The following is a 25035-nucleotide window of genomic DNA, read 5'->3' as shown; positions in this document are numbered from 1 at the left end:
ATTGGTTTGCTCCCCTGTCACTTGAGTTCAAAAGGACCACCGTCTCTGCCAGTATCCATTGTTCTGGAATAACCTCATTTGTTCCAGTTCAGCTTGTCTCAAAGCCGAAACTGGAAGACAGAACTTGGTCCTCTCTGTTTCTTTTTTAAGGTCTCTTGCTGTGGTTCCCATCATAAAGCGTAACAAATGCCTGGATGTTTTCCCAATTTGACACAAGCAAAACAACTAAGGCGTGTGTGTGTGTGTGTGTGTGTGTGTGTGTGTGTGTGTGTGTGTGTGTGTGTGTGTGTGTGTGTGTGTGTATTTTGTCCCTCTTAAAATGCATCATCAGGAAACTGAGCCATCAAACACTAATCCCATATTTTTGATGATTCAGATAGCGTTGGCGTTAGCTGTTCCTAAATCTCCTCTCCCTGAATGCCTGGCTTTGAATCCTTTATGTAATCCTGCATCAAGGCCAAGCTAGTTGGGACTCTTCGGTCAATTGGAATTGACAGTGTGTTCATCACTTGTTAATATAGCAGAAGGGTTAGCCATAATACCAGCGTAATCCTTTTCTCTGATGGTGTATTTTTTATTTTATTCACTTATGTAGCTATTGTTCAATCCTTTCCCTCTTGTTCTCATTTCTATTTGGGCCAGTCCTTTTTATTCCCATCATCTCCTCTGGCAGATTTTACATCATATTGTTTTACCTGTATTTCAGTGAGACACAGACAGGAACATGTTTACTTGTATAGATAAAGTAATTAACACGATGAAGCAGTAATTGAAACATTCACAAAGCATCGGGTTGCATGTGGCTCTCCAGCACTGAACCTTGATTACTTCACAACACAATAATTACAAAATAAACTATTATACAAAACACATTTTCTACCATCCAAGCATTCATATTTGAGGAAGGGATGAGCAGTAAAAACAACTGAAAAATAATTCAGCCTCATTACTCCATCAGCATTTTAATTCAAGGGTGTTCTTTCGCTTGCCAAGCTTCATAGAATCGCTGTCTATTAAATGCTATAGCGTTTATCAAGAGCTTTATTAGTGGTTATTAGTGGTTCATCAAGGGTTTTATTGTTTATTTTCATCTGGCAGCAACGATAAATTACAATCTTCCAGTCAATAAGCCATGAAATGATAAAAATTTTGAATGAATGAACACAAACACAAACCACGTTGACACAAACACATACAACAACTAATGTAGTAAGTTTCAGGCTTAATACATACAATAAGTTCCCTTAAGGCCCAGGCACAAGAGCAAAATGGCCACAGTATTTATAGAAACTTGCAGAAAATTATAACCTATTTAGTAATTAATTGTAGTAGTTAGTAGTAGTTTCATCCACATAGTGCTGTTAAAGAATAATGCACCCTCTGTATTATCATTCAAATCAGTCAATTAAAAAAAGATTTGGATCAAACTGTGCTACTCCTATATAACATTTGTTCTGCAACTACTCACTTTTTTTTGTTATCGAGCAATAGGTCAATTATTATCACGATTAATAAATTAATCCCTTAGCCTATAAAATGTCAAAAATAGTGTAAAACTGAGCTTAAAGTGATGCCTTCAAATTGCTTCTTTTGTTCAACCAACAGTCTAAAATCCAAATACTCATTTACTAACAAAAATGACAAAGAAAAGTAAAGAATTACAGAGTCAGGCTAACTGATATAGTTTTCCAACTAATTTTTTCTCATGACAACTTTATATAGAAGGCAACATGACTGTTTTTTTTGCCCACTTCTACTTCAGATGTGTCTCTCATTTCCCTCCTTGCCGTTTCTCTAAAAAACTGATGTAATTAATGAATGTTTGCTGCAAACATTCAGTAAAATCTCTGCAGTGCCGAGACACACCGACGCCGTTTTAAGGGCACCCTCCTTTTTCTCTGCTCCACCTCTTATGCCTGTTCTTTAAAACTGTACACATGCCTTCACTCCTCCTCTTTCCTTCTCCGCCCCCTCTCCCTCTGCTAGCTTTGCTCCTCTAACAAACAGGGGAGGCTGTAAATGTGCATTACTAAACTGCAAGTGTGTGTGGTTTCGATGCCCATCTGGGATCTGATCTGGTTGGCAGAGGGCAAAGGAAGATGCTGCCCTCCATATCTGCTCTGCCAAGGACTGTGTTCTTGGCAGAGGTGCTTGGATCAAGGAGGTTTTTTTGGTGAAGTAATTAATAAAGAGGCTTGTCACAACTTATGAAGGCTTACTGGTGATATGATCATATGTGCTCGCAAACCATTGCATAACTGCTCGAAACTTTGGATTGAATTTAGTGACCTAATGTTTGGATTTGCTGTATATTTTGTTCTCCGTTGTTGTTTTTCCTAAATTGGATTTGAGCACAACAGTGTTCTGTCAAATCAGATGGAGATCTGGAGGTAGATGATGTTGAGAGTGGGAAGATATTATGTGTTTTTAAAAAGTTAAAGGTAGATCATTCAAGTTGTCATTGTCTGACAGAGCTGAAGTGTTATTGAGCACTGAGGCAGGACCTGTCGCCCCCACATTAACTTATAGTGATGGAGCATTTCAGTTCATTTCAGTCAGCCGTGCACGGAGACATCAGTGAGTGTGCTGAGGGTTACGACAGAACAGAAGGTTGGGGACAGTCACTCCTGCCCTGCTAAACAGCAAGTAGAATACTGTTCCCATTATATAATAGTTTAATCCGATAAGAACAAAGGGTTACATGTAATTTGAAGGGGTGTTAATAAGACTTAGTAGGTTTGGTAGGTACTAGGTTTGATGCCATCGTCCATAGTGATGCCTGTGTCAAGTGTCATTCAGTCATTTTTAATGTAAAGTTGAAATTTTTTTAGATGTCTTTATCATGACCACTTGACCTAAAGAAACTGCTTAGCTTTATGTTTTAACATTACATTTTACTGTCACATGTGGCCGGTTTTGATGCTGGCCGTCATAAGACCATTATAAGCATGCTATGAATACTTTCCTTGACCTTTCCTTGACCTTTCCATGACCTTTCCTTGACACTGTCAAATGCGTTTGTAAATGTGTCATGAATTCCTGGAATTCAACTAAAGTGGAGCCATTCAGACTTCTCATTAAGATGTCATTAAATGTTACGAGGTCACTTTAACTGCAGAGTCAGTACCAATATTTAGCTTGCAGAGTTAGCTGATGGACAGGCAGCTGTTTGCTAGTTTATTGTTGCTTAAGCAAGTTAATCTCTGTCTGCTGTTATCTGCAGCTGGTGTTAGCGAGGTTATAGCTGCAGAAGTAGCTGCCTAATTAGCTGATGCTGCCCCGGGGTGCCAGGAGCCGAACCCAGCAAGAAAACCACCTGAGCTCTGTATTAATGTCAAATTGTCACAAAAAAAGACTTAATCAAGCAATGTCAACTTTGCATTACACATGACACAATTTACTGAATGACACTAAATGACAACAGTTATAAACATTCATTAAGACTCCTTTGTGTTCATGACAGCTGTCATGAACATGGTTAAGTCACTGTCATGTCTTGTGCACATCCCTTCACATTAAGTTTTTGCAAACAGATCATACATTTAACAAAGCAGTCAGCGGGTTAAAATAATTGATTGGATGCTATTTAATGCTAGTACACAGCCTATAAATTGTAAACTGACCAGTTTCTGATCACATCTTCATGTTTTGATTGAAGATTTATATCTACAGCTGTGCTGGGCGTCATGATCCAGCAGCTCAGACTCTGTCTCTTCTGCTCTGAGCTGCAGGTCTCACATTGAGATTGCCTCCCGTTATGCAACTCGCTAGGCGACAGCGTCCGGTTGGCAGACACTTTCTGTTTTTTTATTTTCTTTTTTCTTTTTTGCGTGTGTGTTGAAAATTTATGGCCAGTCTCACCACTGGGCCAATGAAGGACACATTTAAGACTTTTGCAAACTTTAAAGTGGTTTATATATTACTGCAGTGCAGTTTTTATGGAGACTGTAAAGGTAAATTCCTTCGCTCTCTATTTGTTGACTAAGGTCATACACTGTGAGTCCATTTATCTCTGTGGTCAAGAGTGCTTTCATAAAGCCAATTTGATTCAATACATAGATCAACATGTCCCTAGTCTATCTCAAAGTGATTCATAGTGTGTGTTTCGCTCTTTATATCTTGGCTGAGAATATAGCTGTGTATATGACATATGCTTTTTTGTGTTGCTTGCAGCCAAGTACACAGTGAATCAGCTGATACCAACAGTAATTTCACCTTTAATAAAACAGGTCACTTCATTTTAAAGCAAATGTTTGGCTTCCTTTTTAGTTTATTCTTCTTTTTTGGAAGGGAGAAACGAAAAGCTCAAGTCCAGATTCTTTGATTTGATTCTTTGAGGGGTTTTAAATATAATTTAAATATAATAGGTGACATGATGCATAAAATTATAAGCACTATAAACACCCTCAAATTAACTGTTCACAGGCTGCTAATTACCAAATTTCAGTTTTAATAGTCTAAAAATTAGATTAATATAACATTTCTTGAAAAGACACTTATTTGCTTTTACTAATATAGATAAATAGATAAAATATAGGTATTTTATATCCATTGTGTCAGTGTTTTGGCAAATCTTTGGCAGCAATCAATCAAGGAAGCAATCATTTGATACAAGTTGCCATAATAAAATCATAGTGTTGCATGTAGTATTTTAAGTAATATATGTATGTATGTATGTATATGTATTTGTGTACAGATTATATGTGTGTGTGTCATTTAACTTTTTTTTTGTGTTTGTTCCAATACTGATACTGATATCAGAAAAACATTGGTATTGGCAAGACTTTTATTAACCCAGAAACAGGACCCTACTACTTCTCAGTATTGTCTTTTATGCCATTTTTTCTCCCAGAATGTTCTATGACTTTTATTCTCTTTCTGTATTTATTCAAGTCGTTCAAGCCATACACAGATTACAGCAATAGCAACACGCCAGTACAGGCTTAGTAGTATACAGCTGTTACAAAAATAGTAGTAAAAATAGTAAAAAAAAATAGTAACAGATCAGTCAATACAAAAAAACTTATTTAACACTTTTAACTGAACACACAGTGAAAGACACCAGTGAAGTTAGCACGGGTGCATTTAGCTCCCCAGTTCATGATCATTTTGTGGAGGAGGTAGTCGACACTGTGCTAATCGTCTTATGCATTAAAGAAGACAAATGTTTTTCTATTAAAATCCTCGACTGGAGAGGAACCACACCTCGTGAAACACACTGTCAGCTGCCGGCAACCCACAGCGAGACGGACAGGCAACACGTCCTTCCACCCCGTAACCTTTTTGTGCGACATTTGACAGCATGCACAGCGTTGACGTGAATAGAACACATATGAATCATATGTGACTTTGGGGCGGATTTGACATACGATATATCATAAGCTACTTGGTGTCACTTACTGCTCAGGCTCTGTTGATCCTATTACACTTGAACCCCCTCCCACAATGTTTCAGTCTTCCTGATCTCAAAGGCCTAATAATCGTCAGGCAGTAGTATATGTTTTACAATCCCATTTGCTCTCGTCAGTTGTTAATTGCCGTGAAAGGGATCCTTAGCATTAATCCGCCTTAGAAGGAGTGTGTGTTTGATCCCTGTCTGTTGACACGATAACCATGAAATGTTTGAATTCATGATAGGGATGGAGGTTGTGTGCGTGACAGTATTTTCTTAGTTCATATGATCTCTTTGTGTGCACATGCTCGTTTGCAAAGGTGTTGTCCTTTATCAGCAGGACGTACAGCACTGCATGTAGTCTTACATCATTTCTGTACACTTCTTAAAGAGGAGTGAGACAACATTTAATTCTCCTGCAGTGGCTATCTTTAAAATCCCAGAAATTAGTTGTGCTTTTTGCCGTTTTTATATTCATGAGTTTATTTGTGTCTGCATATTTGTGTCTGCTGTCACTCTGCCATCTAAAGCAGCATATTGAAATAATGCTAAAAAAAGTTAGAAAAAACAGGAAATGTGTGTGTGTGTGTGTGTGTGTGTGTGTGTGTCTGTAGACAGACAGAGCGAGTGAGTCTGGACCCAGATAGTCTCTTCATATTGATCTTTCTCTACTTGGCATATTTTCAAGCCAACTGATGCATTCCAGGGATTTAAACTTCCATTATAAAACTATCTGGTGCGAAAAATAGTTCTCAGGGTTAAAAGGTGAAACAAGGATAAATTTGTGTTCAGTCAGTCTCTTACAGAGCAAAGGAGGCGTCTTTTTTCTAATGTAGTTGCATCATTTGAGTGAAACAGAACAATCGAGAAAAAGCACAAAAGCAAAGTATCGAGGTGGAGATTAAATTGGAATTCCAAGTGAGATGTTCTAAATGTTAGATCCACAAACTCTTTTTATGTAGTCAGAAAGAAGAAACCTGGGTCAAAAGTTCAGTTTGTGCAGTGTGTCTTATATTTGATTATGAGTCACAACAGGGAGATGTATGGTTTTTAGGATGAGAGGGATACGTCTCTAGAGTATTAACAGGGTAGTTGACACTATACTCTGTACAATGTTACTTTCTGAATGGTGCCGACTTTAATGTTTCTGAAATGGCAGATGTTGATATGGTTTTGTACTGCAGTGAGTCCCAACCTGTTAGGATCCCTCAGTGAGGCCACGAGATAAATATGACGTGTTGTAAGGTTTACTGATGAGAACGCAAAGCAGAATAAGAATTCTGCTACAAGCAGAACAAGTTCAGAAGGTAAAACATTTGAAACCTGCAAATGTTAGGGAGAGATGTTTTCCTATCAGAGTGAACCCTTTTTCTAATCAGTGTGACATACCACATTTCTACCCCACCCACAAACATGCTCATAAACAGATGGCATACGACATATATCTCTGACTCATAATGTGGGAGTCGCATGAGTGTGTGCACGGACTGCTAACCCTGAGGCTAAGGAAGCTGTCAGAATGAGGTAAACTGGGCTCTCTTTTCAAGGCCACTCTTTGATGCTGGATCAATACTTTTTCATATGAGCACTCTATGTGTCTATCATCGGGCCCTCACCAACAGTTTCATCACATTCATCTCTGCGGACAAGCTGTATCGGCAGGCAGTAGTAGTATTACACTTGCTCTCTTCCACCTGCTCATCCCCCTCTTCTGCGAACACACCACGTAGACACTCTCACTCACAAACACCAAATCAGCCAACCTAACCTCTGATGATGGGGTATATACTGTATTGTATGTGACAGTCTGTCAGAGTAGTGGTAGCTCTACTCAATTTGGCTCTGTGCTGCTTTGTGCTCACAGTTTCCTCTCATCATACAGCCTGCAGGAGCCTCAAAGGTCTATATGTCTAATTATATTTATAAATATGACCACATGCTTTGGTTTAGTCATGATTTTAGTTACAGTTCTTCTGCAATCATATATTGGTTTTAGTGGCTCTCCTCGTGTGTGTTTGGTTCACAGTGTCATGATGCCATTGGGTGGGAGATGAGATGAAGATGAATCTACTCCACACAGCTTTTTTCTACATGAATAAATAGAGTAAAATGTCAGACTGTCCTCTGAGGCAGAGTCATAGCTTTTTACACACTACATACTGGTGTAAATGGCTTGATTTTGCATAAAGAGCATGGCTAGAGCCATGACCATATTGTGGTACATTTGAGTAATTACCAACATCAGAGAAAATTGTTTCCCTGTGCTCTTTTATGCATCAGGCCTTCTTTATACTTAATGGAATTAGACACAAGTTTTAATGTATCACCAAAGGAGCATGCATACATTTAGTTGCATTAACATACATGTTATTTTACATTTTGCTACATTTTTAAAGGGATAGTTCCGCTTATTTGAAGTGGGGTTGTATGAGGTACTTAACGATAGTTGGTGTATTACCTACAGTAGATTCCGGTCGGCTCGCCCCCAGTTAAGAGTACCAGGACGGGGTCAACAACAAAACATATTTCTGTCAATTAAAAAAAGGTCCATCTAAAAAAAAATCAATATCAGTGTAAGTGTATGCTAAATTTAGAATACCTTCACACCTTTACATTGCCATCAGACACTTATATAACACTGTTATATAAGCCAAATATTATTCTTTCCATGGGGGAAAAAATCACCAACTTTACCTTGCATGTATGACTTCAGTGTTTTAAAAGGATAGTTCAAATCCACCAAATTTGCACAGTAACATAAAAAAACTAACTAAGTTAGTGATTTCACCCATTGAGTCTCATTAGTTTGGAAAGAGCAATATTTGGTTTATATAATGGTGGTTTCCCGTCGGAAAAGCTGTCTGATGGCAAGCACCTATCTGGCTGACTGCCATCTACTGTAGGTAAAGCACTGAGTATCGATAAGTACCTCATACAACCACACTTTAAATAATCTGAACTGTAACCTTAGAAAGTAAGTACTAAGGTATACTGTGTTAACAGCCATTATCAAAGTTCACATTGTAGGTATACTAAAGCCTTTAGACCTAGAACTGAGGCTGCTGATTTCCTCTTTGCAGTCATTTTAATTGTCATCACTCTAGTTAGTGATTAATGTGTTGATTACAAAAGATACAGTATTTGTCTCAAGCTATCGTGTCACAATATAGTGCCTCTGTTTATAACAAAAAGGCAAAAGAACAAAGAACAAGAGGGAGAAAGAGACAGAGAGAACAAGATAGGAGGACAAACAATGAGCTCAGAGGGATGAAAGAGCATGAATAAAAACGCAAGCTCATTCTGCGTATCAAAGAAAAACCTCAAGTTCAACTCGACTCACTTTCCCCCACTGCCTGCAAGGTGACTTACAACCAAAATAAAACGATTCTTTCTTGAGATGGAGCCACGCTGAACCGAAGGCATCCCAGAAGACAATGTGCTAGATTCTGCTCCTTGTAAAAACCGCATTGAGGCCAGGCTATTTTCGAAACACAAACCTCGGGCTACAGACCTGTTTCTGTGCTTAATTCTGATTCTAATTTAGTGAGTGTGCTATTCGTCAAGTCATGATGAATGTGCTCCACCTTCCTGATGGATGTGAGCCATGTCTTGAGTAAATTGTGCAGATTGCACCTCATATATGGAAGTGTAGTTCATTTCCCTGGACCTGACGGTGCTTCAGTTGATTACACACGTCCTTGAACCCCATCTGAACATGAGGCAGGCAGCATTTGTGAGCCTGATGATGCTTTGTCACATTAAGCCTGCTCCTCTCCAATAGATGCATCGAGGCTTGACGTAAGCACAGCACGCTCATTGCTTAACACTTGCTATATAATGCATACGGTAAATACTGCCCTCACATCTACCATACTGTTGCCATAAAACTCAAACATGCCCTGTCATTCATAAGAGGCCTTAAATAGATGAGCAACTAACCGAAGCAAGATACATCTCACCCCCTCCTCCTATTTGCACCCATTCCTCCTCCTTACTATAAGATTTATTCCTGTCAAAGGGGCAAGGACATCCATTGCAGCTTGCTGAAGGTCCAGTGTTGCCACACTGGTGCCTGTAGATCACTGACTATCATGAACCTGGGTGACAGCTCACTCTGAGTGGCTGGTCTGATAGAGAGCGAGGTCCCAGGCCCTGCTGCGTCATTTGTCATGCATCCTTCAATCCCAATATACGCTCTTCATCAAGGCTCGGGCAAGGATGAAGGAGACAGGCTGTAAAAGATGGTGCCCACCCCCTCCTCCGTTCGTCCTCTTAGCCCCACCGTCACTCAGTTTTATTGCCTCGGATGAGCCGGCAGTTAGCTGGCTCATTAATAAACGCCGGCTGGAATTAGACATTTGCCGAAGTTCTCGAGAGTCTATTCTCTCCGTCTTTCACACACTTTTTCTACCTCAGCTTTGAGTGCAGTCAGGAATACTTAAACATGAGCAGACAGGAGGACGACAGAGAGAAAACAACTGCAGAATGCTTTAATGTTTGTGCCAGTAAGCAGTTTGAAGTTTGACCCTTTGCCAACTAACCTGTGGAAGTATCTCAGTGCACCTTAACACCTGTCTGCTGCAGATGAAACAAACCCTTCCTTCTTTGTTTAGTTTGTTTGGGGAGACAAGAAACTGAGTGGGCAACAGGGAATTAATAATGATAATACTGGTTTAAAGGGACATTTAGACAGAGTTGCACCAGAAAAGATGGATTTAATCTGAAATTAGTTATATAGTCATATAGTTTAAAAATAGGTTTAAAATGATTTCAAATAAAGCCAAGCTCTATTGCACAATTAAAAACTAATCTCAGTTTAGTAAATCTGAGTGTACAAACCAAAATCAAACAGAGTTAAATCAGAATGGAGATACGTGCTTACCCAATATAGAATAAATAAACAAAAATAATTTTCAGTACTGTTGGGACCTACTAAGTATAAAATGGCTTGCTACATAAAATGTCAACAAAAGGTTACATTATTTGCTAACTAGCTAAAATGTTAACAAAACATTACATTGGTTACTAGATAGATAAAAGCTAGTTAGCCTACTTATGATGACTCGGCAGAGGAGCTCCAATTTCTCCTCTTTTGAGAAAAACTAGTTGGTTGAGTTAATGGAGCAGTATGGTCAAATAACAGAAGATTAAAAAATGGACATCGGCATGGTGAGAAAGAAAGAGACTTTCTGGCAGCAACTGTCCAACTGTTGTAATAAATCAACTGGACTGAAAGAAAGAAGAGAGTCATCATAAAACTCCACTGGGTTGAGTATATCCCTTAACCTACTTCAAGGAACATTTTAAAAGTTACCTACTTCTTAGTCTAAGTTTTAAGTTACTACTGGAACACAGTTTAAATTTTGGCACAACAGAATTAAATTTAATGAATAATAAAGGAGAAGTTTAATGTAATATTTCTTAATTTTAAACAAGTTTAAAAGTTTAGTGCTAAACCATGATTTAATCAGGTTTAAAATGAATTCATGTTAACCCAGCCTTTGTGTATTAACTTTTTGCTACTCATCCATGTTTTTTTTCTTTCTCGCTCTGTGCAGTTATGTAGGTATGATAAGAAGGCATATTATCTTAGCTTACTTCAGTTTCTACTGGATTGAGTACAGTAGCAACACCTCTGCGCCTCAGGAGCGGAGAATGGGGTCATATTCCTGGAAGGAAACTTAGACCCTCTCTCTGTCATTCCAAAGCACCATTAAAGTTTTAGCAGTGCTGTGGTTTTCTTGGCAAGAGGCTGCAGTACTGGAGAGTATCAGTGGGGTCTGCAGGACCTTCTGCTGGCACGGGTGTGTAGCAGGTTATCCAGGAGCCTGAAGGAGGCAGTGAGATACTGATAAGTCCCGCAGGAGAAAAGGCATGTGGTGATTAATTGCACTGCGTGTGGAACCCTGATTATCTGCTGCCTGTGTGTGTGTGTGTGAGCGTGTGTGTGTGTGTTTTACAGGGTAAACACACAATGGGAAGCTTGTGTCAGGGAATGGCTGGCCTAGTGGATAGTAGACCTGCTTTCATTTTTGGGTCTGTCTTCAGGACATGTGGCCCAGTTTATTGGCCCTGCTAAAGGGGTGTTTTTGAAAGACATATTGAGCTCAGAAAATTGGGTCTCCCTTTCAAGACCACATCTGGATTATCAGCTGAACATGGCATCAGTGTTTCCCCTTTAATTGTGCAAGTCTTGTGAGCCACAAGGCCAATGAGAGCCCCCACCAGGCCAAAAAAGAATACCGGACCACGGTACATTTCAATTTATCTTGCATTATTTTAAAACAAATGGGAAAGTGTTTAGCTCAGGGGTTCCTTTTCCATGCCAAATAGCATAAGCTTATTGGAAGGTTATGCAAGATATCATTAAAAAACCTAAAGTCCTCTGGCCTCTGTAAGAATCTTTTGTTCAAAGATAATTTTAAACACTCATTTGAGAGGGTCTCAAAGCAGAGAACGCATTTGGAGCGCTCATAGCCATTCTTACATGCAGCAGTAAATCTATACTTTGTGTATGCTGCATCATAGATTACCAGTTTTAATTGGCCAGGAGTTCTTCAGATATTGTATATATTGTATATTGTAATATCAGATTATGCAGCTGAGCTTTAGTCAGCTGGGCTGCTGGTCTGCTCATCAGGTCTTTTCCTTTTCAAAAACACGTCGTTTCTTGTGGGTTAGCACTAAATTTCAGCCACAGAGCAGCTTCATGACAGGCAGCACATTATGAGTGTTGTTGTGACTGGCAGGCAATTACAAAAATGGGCAGGGCAAATAAGATTACAATATGCTATTTATTATTTTAACTCATATTTTATAATAATTCACATAATGGTCATTTGGCATTTGGCTTTTTTCTTTTTAGAATGAAGTTACTTTATGTGTGTCAAAATTTCCATTTCATGATGTCAGGGTGATTTTTTTTCTCCAAGCCAAGGAAGATTAAGTGCAGCAATAAATCATACACACTACACACTTAAAGGTCATAGGTTACAGGGCTTATTTTATGCACCTTATTAAGTCATGTTCTCCTTGAGATCACTTTGTTTGAAATTTTGAATATGCCAAGCAAACCAAAATTTAAACACAGACCGCCTGCTGTGCTATCTGACCGAAGCCAACCTTGTCAGTATGCCTCTGCATGTCTCGTCTGTTTGGGGAGTTTTTGGTATGTACCACTCAGCCTTCACATTGTTTCTGCATAAAAGTGATCTGTCAATCGTCTTTTATATGGCCTGTGTGACTCTTTATCCATGACCATCTGTCTCAAGTTGATTTATCCACGACTCTGCAAAACCAAAATTAAATTACACTTGGGCTGCTTTTAGATGCTGTTACTATTGCAAGTTCAAGTCTCCAAATCTTTATTTGTATTTCAAAGCAAGGCATTTATGTCAGTTCAGAACAAAACCTCACCTTGGTCCCTTGCATACACCCCCTCCTCTCACCCTCCTCTCCTCTCTCTGCCCTTCTGTCAAGCTTGATAAGCCCAATCAGTCTATTCATTTGCATGATACCATTAGTTATTAAGCATTGATTTAGGCTATCTACAGTGCAAGTTATTAGAAATATGCTCAAGTCACACTATTTTAAAAAATACACCACAGGCCATTAAAAAAAGGGCAACAGACCACAGTTGTCCCACAGGCCATAGTTTGGCCATCCCAGTCTTGGGTTATATAATTGGAGGTCATTCCTCCTCCTTAGCCAATTTATTTCAGATATAATATTTTTGGCGTGCTGCACTTGCTTGTTGATTGCGCCGCTTTACTCCCATTAAAACCAATTTGGCATAGTGTACTCAAATGGAGAGCGGTTCGCTGAAATGAAATACATTTATTTATGTGTGTAAAAGGCTTTTATGAATGGAAGTAAACCTACAGCCAATTATCAGCAGTAAATGGTTTTGGCTCTTTTTCCTAGTTGGCTCCAGTAAGGGTGAGTGTGTCGGGTTTATGAATACAGAGCAGAAATGTGCTGTAGTTTGCTGCTGGTAACATTGCACCCACTCAGGTCTGATTTTTACTCAATAGTCAATAGAGCTGCACAGTGAAAGAGTTTCGGGATTCATTGACAAAACTATGATAACATACAGAACATAAACCTTCACTTTGCACTCTCTCATTTAATGTTGTCTTCAATCACTATGCCATTAAATTCTGATTAGTACTTTTCATCACACAGCCTTTTCTGTACATTCATAGCTTGTTCAGTATCTTCTAATTCTGTCTGTCCTTTTGAGGACTATTTATCTTTTAGTTCTTGTTTTGTTCTTATGTGTGTTTATGTTTCAGACACAAAGGGTGAGAAATGTGCATGTGTGCTTCTTGGTCTTATTTTTGTGAATAAGACTGTGCACTCTGTAAAAATACAACACATGGAAGTCAGTGTGTGTGGGAGTCTGTCTACATAATGTTTTTAGCTTATATTTAGTAGTTTAGTGTATTCTTACTGGGTGTATAAAGTGAGGCGGTGCTGTCATCCATTCAGTTTTCTGAGTAAATCTGAGGTTTAGATGTGGTACAATATTGTGATATTATCACAGCATGAGAGAAGTGTGGATATCAGGTCATCAAGAGCAACTCTCAGTGTGAAAATGGGTCATGAGTTAACGTGTAAATTTTTAACACTATTCATGATGTAATTTTTCTGGTGAGTTTAGTTAAACTGGAAAGTAATTACGTTGGTCACACATGTCATAAATGGAGGGAGGATTAAGCATTATGGTGGTTCTATAGTGGTAAATGATTAATAGCCTTCTCTACAGTCATTTTCATTAAGTAGTAAATGTGTCAGAGAGAGGCATGGCACTCAAATCCATTAGGAAAAGAAGATACAATTTATTTGGGCTGATTTGCTTGTAGCTAATCCATCAACACAGAGAAAATAGGTCAATGATCGAAGCCAAGCAGGGACTGTGCCCAGAAGAGGACAGATGCAATAGATCCAATGCTTGCAGACAAACACTGGGCTTTTCACAGGATCCCAGAGCAGAATTCCTATAGACATGCAGAGTGATGTTACAGACCTTTTTAGTGCCAACGCCATGATTACGTCACAGTGTTAATGTTAGCCGGAGGCAAAAATGAATAACGTCAGAGTAGCAGGCCACATAACCAAGCAAAAATGTCATCTTGCTGTGTTAGTACAGGCTGTCACTGAGTCAAAATGAATTCACAAAATGTGAGGAAAGGAAATACTCTCACACCTATTTTACTTATGAAACAGAGAAATACACTGATCACTTTCTGAATTCAAGTTTTTCTCTTTTACCAACTTAAGACGAGGTTTAATGGCCTTGTTATCTCTGTAAAACACACTTAATTTAAACTCGACAGACAGAAACTAAATAAAGCTCACCAAAAATGTCTCTGTTGGTCTTTCCACTGTTATAATCAGCGCCAAATCTGGTTTGGTCAAAATAAATCCTTAATTCACCGTTTTAGATGTGAAAATAGTTTAGATCTACGAGCAGTTTTTCTCTCACTCATCTAACTGAGTGGGTGCTCACTGTGTCACTGAGTGTATCACAGAGCAGCGCCTGTCACTCGTGCAGAGTTAGCCAGCTGCAATGTTGCAACAATTAACACAAATTCAACCAGTCCCTTTGAATTCTATACAACCTTGCAATTTTGTCCAATCACAGCAACTTTTCAGAAAATGTGATCAATCATTATAGCGTCCTGCGAGTTACACCAATCGCAGGAGTCGCCCACACAAACATCATACATGTATGTCTCAATGAATCGTGACCCTTCCTGTTAAAATTTTGGCACAGGTATCGAAAAGAACATTATCATTATTATTGATATTTATCAATGCCCTGTGCACTTTTATATTTTATCATTTTGTGCTTGCTGTTTTGAGTGAGTTTGAGCTCGAATATCAAAATGTCAAATATTGCCCAGCTGCAATTCTTCATTTACAATTAAAGCATGTTGTGATACTGAAGAACACTCACAGCAGAGTGTGGTTTTATTCTCCCAGGCATTTTAGGCCACAACAATCCCATAATCGGCCTGCAAAATCCTGGTGGGACTCAATAGCTAATTAAAATGACAAAAAATTCTCCAACCAACCAACCCGCGATAGATTCAGCCAATGGCCAGTATATTTGTCCAACTGCCTAACCCCATGGCAACTGTTGAAAGACTGTCCATCCACTGAGTAAGCATGTATGGGTTAGCCAATCTGGTCACACTGGTTCTTGTGGAGGAGTGTGAAAAAGGGTCTACAGAAGCTCGTACAGCAAAGCATGTCTTCATTAAAGCAAATCTTGCCACTCCAGTGTGATCTGGGGGCCCGTGCATGCCTTTGCATTTGCTTGCCTACTCATACAGTATAAAATGGGGTGGATATGCGGTGACTGGGGGGGCCATTATCACACACCACCTGACCTCAGTTTCAGTGATGCTCACTTGGTAGATATGGTAGCAGACTGCACGCTTGGCTTGCAATCCCACAACCTCTTACTCCTCTAACAGCCCCTACAATCACCTCATTCAAGTGCCGCAGCTCATGGTTCTGTGCCTGCTAAAAGCCTGCCATAACACTGATTCTGAACACTGAACTGTTCTTGTTTCCTTTTACCTTTTTTCTTTGTGTTATTTTATCACTTTTCCTTTTCAGCAACCAAGGATATGTTTCATAGAGCCCCCACTGTTGTTGGTTGTGTTTAATTTGAGTTATTGTGTGAGCTTGATGTTCTTGATCTCCTCTGTCCCTCTCTCCTCTCTGTCACTATAGTATAGTTAATTAAAGCTATTGATGTTGCTAATGTTGTGATGTCTTTTCATTTGCTTGTGTTTCTGCCTAGTGTTTTTGCTGTTGTTATGGTTTTCTTTTGTTTTATGTTGTGTGGTGAGCTTTCTAACCCCAAGTTCATTCTGTTATGGCACCACCGCAGTCCAGGATGACGCTGCCCCAGGTACCCAGGAGTACATTATGTTACGGCAGGACTCCATCCACTCTGCGGATATAAGGAGTAAAGGGTCCCCCTTTCGTGCTAAGTGTCACGAAATCTTCTGCTGCCCCCTGAAGCAAGCCGTCCACAAAGAGAGCGCAGAGCCCGAAGGTTTGTTCTCACCCCCTCCTCCTTGTTTTGATTTGCTGATGCTCCTCGTATCCCCTTGCCCACTCCCGTCTTGTTTTCCCCTCTCTCTCATATTCTGTGTGAACTGATAGTTCTCCGCCCCTCCAAACTAAGTTCTCTTTCATTCCTGTCCCATTTTTTAGAGAGCATCTGGTGTGTTTCTGCCCCTCTCTAGCATGTGTGTGCCTGTGCATGAAAGTGTGTGTGTGAGCGCAAGTGTGCGTGTGTGAGCATAGTATAAGACTGAAAGCTTAGGGCATGTTTGCTTGCAGAGAACCTGTAGGAGGGCATCTCTCCCTGGGCCCCTCTGCTCCCGTCCAGTGTGGTGTACTTGTGCGAGTGTGTGTGTGTGTGTGTGTGTGTGTGTGTGTGTGTGTGTGTGTGTGTATGTGTGTGTGTGTGTGTGTGTGTGTGTGTGTCTGCCTGCACACCCCTTATGTTGGACTGAGGAGCATAGCATCTGTAGCTCCTGCCCGCCCCTCCCTTCCCCAAACCATTAACTCGGTCATTGCCACCCTGAGGCTCATGCACAGACCAAAACAAAGTGCAAAAAGAAAAAGGGGTTATAGATGGAGGCAGCTGCTGCCCTAATGAGTTCAATGACTAGGCAATTTCAGAATGCGCTTCAACTTCAACTGGCCTCACAGGGCAAATGAGGTGAAACTCTTTTATCTTTCTGTCCCGAAGACGATGTGAGATTGAAATGTTTCATATTCATGACTAAATAGTGATCTACTCAGCTACAGACTGCAAGTCAGCAAACCCTCCCCCTCCTTCTTGTTCCCTGTGCTTCCTATGCTTCTGCCTGTGGTGGCTGCAACCTACCCTCTCAATGCCTCAGTCCTTCCTTCCCTCTCCCCTTCCCCTTCTGCAACCTTGTTCACCTTTTTCTCTTCCTCTATTTCCATTTCCTTCTTCAGTGCTTGTAGCGGCATGTCTGCATACTGTATATGTTATTAGGCTTTGTACGGTTAGGACCAACCCGTTCTTATTCCAGTTCATCAAATACTGACGTTTTGTCATTGCTCCTCCGTGTCTCACATTGATGCACAAGATAAATAACATGAAACAGTCGTTTTTCGGGTAGGCATACACAATTAAATACTTGGGCAGGTTTAGGAAACTGAACTACTTGGGTAGGTTTAGACACAAAAATGATTTGGGTAGGTTTAGGCGACTGAACTACTTATGTACCTAAACTTTAAAAACTTTTTTTCACATGAGACACGAACCTCTTCTCCTGGTGAAAGCCTTTGTTTGACCCATCCATCCACCTCCTCCAGATGTGGACTTTCTTGCGCTATATACTATGTCAAAAGCCAGATGCATCTCATACAGCTGCAAATGGGTTTATATTGAAGCCGCCTGAAAGCCCAAGTGCGTCTCTTTCAGCCACTAACATGTACTGTGCACGTCTGTATGACTTGCTGAGGGGCGGTGACGAAACGTCAGTATTTGACAAGTTGGGAATAAGAACAGGATGTTAGGACATGCAGCAAAGTCAAAATTAAAACAATCTCTTTGTGCTTAGAGCATGTTCGCATACCCTGCACTGTCCGGCACTCGGGCTCTTTGCCTGCCTCATTTATCATCTACCCCTAAATAGAGTGCTAAGATTGTAGAAATTGCTTTCCTTTTCAGACTTCCTGATAGGTAAGACATGAATGATATCACTACTGTTTTCTGCAATGTGTTGCTCTGCCTGCTGTCGTATCTATAAGAGGGTCATGTTTGGTGTAGTATTTCCACACTTAGATATCAGTTAACCTGTTGATGGGTGTCTGTGTAACCGCTGAAAGACTCAAGCACATTCACTTATCCTTGAGAGAACAGGAGTGAGGGGGAGAGATAAAGAGGTGGAATACTAGTGGAGGTCTGGCTAGAAAAGTACAGATGTATTATTCAGTTTGGCTGCAGCTCCAGTTGGACGTGACTGAATTTACAAAGGAAGGAGGGGAGACTACAGCTGTTACGTAAGCTGTTCATGAGGACGTCATTAATGTTGATACATGATGCGGATGGAAACTGTGTTAAAGCATTTGTAAAGCACACAATTGACACACAATTCCTAATATTCTGGCCTAAATGTATGAATATCACAGTAACACCCAAATTACTTTGATGGATGCTAGATTTTGATGCATTTTCTTTACCTTTGTTAGAAAAAATGGTATTTGATTTGAAGGAAAAAACAAGACAGCTGTATATATTTGCAAGATCTGAGCAGGAAAGTCAGCCTTGTCACATTGTTACCATAGCAACAACCTTCCAACTGCTTTGTGTTGCACTTATTAATGATTTTCATGGATTCTAGATCATTGAACATTACATGTTGAATAGAGTTTGTTAGTCTGGGCGGATTGCAGCACAGACAGACATTCAGTCAGGACCTCTGGTTGAATGTCTGCTTCCCCGACATGGTTAGATGATTTTAATGACTGTTAAAGACAGCTATTATTTGTATGCAGCAAAAGCAACTCTAGAAGGCAGTGTTTCTGAGCTTTTATTGATGTTTGTCTGTGTCTGTGTGTCTGCTGTGGGTGAGTAGCTGACAATGACAAGTGCTCTTGATACAAACATTAAGGTAAGATCTAACAAGGCTTTGACAGAGTCAGTTATCTGCAGTGTCACTTCCTCTGAGTCTAATTCTTCTGATGCACATACCCCAGCACTACATTGAGGGGGCTGCTACAGAGACCAAGATATTGGTCTCACAAGTCACAGGAGACATGCTTGACAGAACAAAACATCCAGGAGCATGTGGGCTTGGACTGTAGCAGCCCAGAGGATGAGTTCAAATCATATCAGTTCATCCATGTGCACAGGAATGTATCTACAGTACGTGGGTTTGCCCTGGCTATGTGCACATATATATTAAGAGAGAATGAACAACTGAACGATGTAGCATTTTCTATATTTAAACACAGAAACAAGTTCAACTGTCAGCTGTTGTGGCGTGAAGAAAAAGCTTATATGGGATTAGCACATGAGCCACTTTGGTGTTTTATTAAACATGTTATTAAAGAGGCGTCATGTTTCAGATACTGTAGATGTCTGTTCTGTCTGTCCTCAGCACGTTCTAAGCATTATCTATTTTGCCCTTACCTCCAGTCCACAGTAGGGCTGTGCAACATATTGAATATATTCAATACGTTTGAGTGAATTAATGTGCAATATAGCAGTTGACAATATCATCATATTCAAATATTCTGAGGGGGCACTGAGGGGTTCTTAAGTTGCAATGTACTTTAGAGCTTCTTCACAATACATTTAGGCCCAGACTAAGGGAGCTATTAGCCCCAGGCTGTTACAAAAGATTTCACACTAACACAATCGTAAAGGCCTTTTTAAACTGCATATTCTTAGCCCAGAGGTATCCTTAGTCCTGAGAGTTAAACCTGAAATAACTTCACACACATTGTGAGCCCAGGGTTAAGCTTCAGCTTTTGATCATGAATCTCAATGTTACTGTATATATCTGTGGGTCTATACACTGCAGACTAAAATATCTGTCTTAGTAACAAACAGACGCTCGTCTCCTCCAAGAAACATTTGTCACTTTGCTGCATTATTGTAAGTCATGATGAACTGAACTGTCCAGGCGCTGTCCCTCTCTCTTCACCTCCTCAGTGTGCGTCCGTGTTCAGTTTGCTGTCTGCTGTAGTGTAACATGTCAGAGTGAAACTGATGTAAATTATACAGGCTATGTTAATACAAAAATATGAATATCACACACAGTTTGGTCAGTCTATAGACTGAGCTGAAAAAAGGTGTGGATTTTTCCCCTCAGAGGACAATATTTTATTTAAAACACAACCTATTATTAACATTAATAATACTTAAGAAATAAATACATGCATATAAATAGCAACCTTTTCCTAAAATACTGCTAGTTCTTCCATGCTACTTCCATGCATCAAAAATTTATCATGTCAACACAGACCTTGTTTGCAGTTCAAAGTATCCTGTCAACAGTTTTACAGCTATCTCTTTCATAATTGTGGCTTATGGAGGAAAATACTTTTTGGGATGGTTGATTTTATTTTGCTGCAGTATAGTGAGTAACCACCAGGAAAAATCAGCAGCAACGGTGAGCAGGAATTCCCTGTCTAGGTGATATTATGCATCTATGAACAAATGCCCCTACGTCCATCACACCCACAAGCCCACTTTCCTTAAAGGGGAGGGCGTGGACAGTAATCGACAGATGCAGTTTGGCTGTGGCTGCTGCATTAATGTGTATGTTACATTATCCTGCTGTAGATGTTTAAAATTGTGCTCATTTTAACTACTTTACATACTGTTGGGTAGTTTAATCTACAGCAATGCATCATGTTCTACAAGATCATCAAAGAGAAAATGTGTATATTGAGAATGTGTAGTACTGAGTATATGTTGTATACTGTGGAATAGCCTAAAAATCTCAAGATGATATTTATAAGCTGTCTCACCTGGCCCTGGTCCATAAAGGAATAGTTGCTACCGTGTGCATACAAGAGGTTAAAGAGATTCCATTTAAACAAAATAAAAAAACACTGGATTTACAAGCAAAAAGCCACTCGGCAGCATAAAACTGAATTCAATTCTGAATGAGCCTGAGGATGTACGGATAATACTCACTACTGGATGCTGTGTCCCTTTATTCCAAAGATCCCATTTTTAGTTGGTTTTGGACTATTTAAAGTGAAGAAATATGCTATTTTATGTTACTTTCTGCTCCATTAATTTTCTATGATCAGTTATGTTTAGCAGCTCCTCTAAACTTTTAGCTGAGGGGAAGGCAAGAGGCTGTGTCAGGATACTTGGGTAGGGACTCATACATGTTTATCCTACAAATGTACCATATTTTTCAGTATTGGAATCATAACAGAATAATGCATCCACAAGCTCCCTCCTGCAGTAATGAGTTCATCTCTGTAGAGCTGCAGGGAGTAAAAGAACACAGAGACAGAGCACTGGACTCGCTTCCTCCATTCTCAGGCCTGAGTGAGCTCCCTGCTGTCAATCAGACAGTTTGCTCTCCATCTCTTTGGCTCAATCTGTGTCACCACCTCTCGATTCCTCCTCAGTCTCAAATCATCCTCTCTCTTTCTCTCTCCTGTGCCCTCTGCTTCTGTTTCTCTGCTTGGCTCTGTTCCGTTTCTCCACAGCAAAAATAAAAGATGGTGCCCGAGGGGACCAATCTGTGTAAATATGCCATCCATAATTCAGACGACTGCAAGACTTTTTGTTTAGTGTTTCAGGCTATACAAAATACACACAGGCAGATGGATATCCATATAGAGATGTAAATACAGAAGTATAAGTCATGAAGAGTATCTGTAGGTTTTCATTTGTGTGAGGTTAACACAAGGAATGAGTGTTTTCCCTACTTTAATTAGGGACTGCTGTGCATTTGTAGCCCCAAAGATGAACTGGAATACTCACTGTTAATTGGAAATATTCCCACTTCTTTTGCACTAACTGCACTGGCCATGACTGACACAAGAGTAATTTCCCTCATGTCGACTGGGTTTAGATTACAGGAGTTTTAAAATGCTAAAAGACTTGGTGACATTTTATTTCCGTAAGGCAGTCAAATTTCTGACTTTCTGCTCTTGAATCACACAAGTGCTCATATTACAAATTATCAGAAGTTACTCATCTCCTCCAGCTTTTTTCCTCTCTAACAAGTATCCTCATCTCTCTTTCAAGTTCTTTCTCTCTCATACACACACTCTTATCACAGTCTAGGCCTAAAAAAAATCATATTTTTACTCATGCTTTTAAAATATTTACCATCACTATATTGTCATGATACAATGGTGAAAATGTTAAATTTGTTGAAATTACTGGGGCTACCCCAGGTGAAGGTTTCAACAAGTTGTCAGGATCATCTGAGTTATGTTTGACCCAGCGGTTTTCAGGCTCAAGACTAAAACTCAGAGCCAAAATATGTTAATTCTGAGATCAGTATTAGTGATTTAGACTGAAAAGAGCATAACACTTTTACAGTACACAGGTGCAGGTTTAAAGGATAAGTTCATAATTTTAAGTCTGCTTTTAAACAACAGTCAGATGCCTATGAAGTTGTTCACGTAAGGTTGTGAGAGACAACGACGCAGAGAGGGTTGTGTCTAGAAGGGAACCCTATGAATTATCATGAGAGTGATCAGTAAAAAATAATGCACTTCTGCAAATCAAGGGCTCCCTTCTAGACACAACAGAGAATGGGATGGTCCCATGATATGCAGGGTCCCCTTACATATCTTGCAAGTAATCCTTTTCTTTGCTGTATTGACAATGAAATGCTGTCAGAATTTAGTTATGCTATGCTCTGTCAGTCGCTAATGTGCATGTGCAGTATTTCATAACAGAGATGGGAAGGAAAGGAAAGATCACTCACTACTTCCATCAGCTTCAGAATGACAATGTTTAGTTCAGCTCTACAGTGTTAAAAACATGCGCAATGACGTAACAGATGAATTATCCACAATTATATTTGTTGGCAACTAATTTTGTCACTGATTTTTGTCAGTTAATCATTGCACCCCTAGTCAGGATGCTGCTATTGTGCATGTTGACTCACTGGAAAGGCTCTGCTACACTAAATGCAACAAGACCTAAATTAGTAGCAATGGCAACACCTGTGTTTACCCTGATGTTTCATGTCAATATGGCTGCTGTGAAAAAAGTCTATTCAACACTGAAACAGGTTTTTCTTGCACGTTTTTCTTGAGTTAGCCGATTCATGTGGTTATCTACCAAAGTTGCAGGCTGTGGTTAATGTCAAACCCTGATGGACACTTGGCTATTGTTTAAAGACTTGAAAAATTGGGAACTCAGCCTGGAAAGGATCACCCCGCTGGTTGTGTGTGTTTAATCTTTATGTACAAACTACATAAATGTCTACTTACTGTTGACCTTTTGATGAAGCATACAATTAATTGTAAGTTTGCCTTCCAACCCTCTGGGCAAGCATTTTGATTCCATTTTTTTCACTATAGCTTGCAAATGTTAAAGACTTGAATCATGATTAATATTTTGCTACTGTAATGCTGCCATTAATTCATGAAGTTATTTTTTGTGTGGTGAAGGAGAGAAACTCTGCATTCTGACTCTGCCTTTTAACATTAAGGAACATCTAACCAGGCTGATATTAATCTTTGTTTAAAAAGCTATATCTTGAGGTAATCACAGCCGCCCATGAACCTATTACAGTGTTAACCAACTGTGAGCTCTAGGATCCACTATCTAAGGCAATGTAATGAAATCAGTAATGTGATATGTCTCTTCCAGACAGAATGAAGTCCAGCACCCATGTTGCCGAACATTCAGGCCACTAGCTAATCCATTTCAGCCTTATTGACAAAATAACTCATCTGCTGGCCAGTCAGCCAAGAAAATGTAAGCAGAAGCACAAGAGGAATGAGCAGCAGTCCCATCCATTCTCCACACCCAATGTAAAATGCATGGCGGTGATTCACCACAAAGTCGACACATCGCAATTACATTTCACGGGGCCAGCGACGCTCCTTATAACAGAGTATCCCATTGCAGTGTCTCACCGAGTCCTGCACACCGCTGCAATGTTGACAAGAGACAAACATGCAGCCTCAGGATGCACTCGTGCTCCAATAACAGCTTGTTTAATTTTCTTTCTTTCCTGAGCAGTCTTTCTTTCTGCATGAAAGCAACAGCTCTGTTTGTCTAAGTCAATACATAAATAGACTATGCATGAATAAATAATGTGTATGATAATACGATTTGGTGCCTGGAGAGAGTAGGCTGGCAGGAGAGTGTCAATGTCATATCAGCACTGTAAGTTTCTGCTGTGCTTACCTGACCTCTCTGCTTGCATCGTTTTACTATGTGGATTGACTCTTAGCCAGATGGACAGTGAGCACACCTGACCAAATCCTTTATTTGAAAGCCGATAATGAGAAGAGCAAGAATTCAAGCCACAGTAAAATGATATCTATGTCAAATAATCCTACATATAGTAGTGTTTTATTAGCCTAGTTTACATTGAAAATTAAATTTCAGCCTTTCTAAAGCAGTATGTGACCATTAGACCTACAAGATGTGAACTATGGAAGGGTTGAGTGTGTTACATTAGTGTGATAAAATCACCACAGCTGCATGTATTTTGATCTGTGCTGTAAACTCAAAATAGTTAGCATCTACCTGCACAAGTGATCATGCTCTTTTAACTCACACATACTGTACAAACACTTGCACACAATTTTTACACACTTATTTCCTCAGATTTAGGCAGAAATGCTGACACAATGTTAATTTCTGGCTTCTCAGGGGCTTAAACTAAAGGCATAAACAAACAGCAGGAGTGGGTGTGTATGACAACATTAATGAGAAACTGCTCTGGGGACCGGCAGAGAAGTGAAGCAGAGTAAAGTTGCCAGGCCTATTACGTTCCATCATTGTCTATTTAATTAGCACTTCTCTCTTATTCGCCTCCACAGCCCAGGTCCTCTCCTCATGGCTCGCTCAGCAACAGCCATACAGACTGAAATAATGGGACAAATGAGCAGGACTGTTACCATTGTAAGAC

At 39.8% G+C, this 25035-nt stretch overlaps 1 protein-coding gene across 3 annotated transcripts in view; it reads left to right on the top strand.

Annotated features, from left to right (window-relative positions):
• fgf13a (fibroblast growth factor 13a) overlaps positions 1 to 25035 on the top strand; it is a 134174-nt gene that overhangs the window by 48210 nt on the left and 60929 nt on the right. For 2 of the 3 annotated variants that reach the window (XM_084718900.1, XM_084718899.1), the window contains exon 3: positions 16299 to 16466. The exons of the other annotated variant lie outside the window; for it this stretch is intronic. In XM_084718900.1, the coding sequence (XP_084575026.1) occupies positions 16299 to 16466 (168 nt within the window). The remainder of the gene's footprint in view (positions 1 to 16298; positions 16467 to 25035) is intronic. 3 annotated transcript variants of the gene reach the window in all.

This window comes from Lutjanus erythropterus, chromosome 5 (genome assembly GCF_056507025.1).
Source record: "Lutjanus erythropterus isolate fLutEry1 chromosome 5, fLutEry1.hap2, whole genome shotgun sequence".
Taxonomy (NCBI): domain Eukaryota; kingdom Metazoa; phylum Chordata; class Actinopteri; order Lutjaniformes; family Lutjanidae; genus Lutjanus; species Lutjanus erythropterus.
The sequence above is the reverse complement of the archived record's forward strand: the minus strand, read 5'-3'. Positions and strand labels throughout refer to the sequence as shown.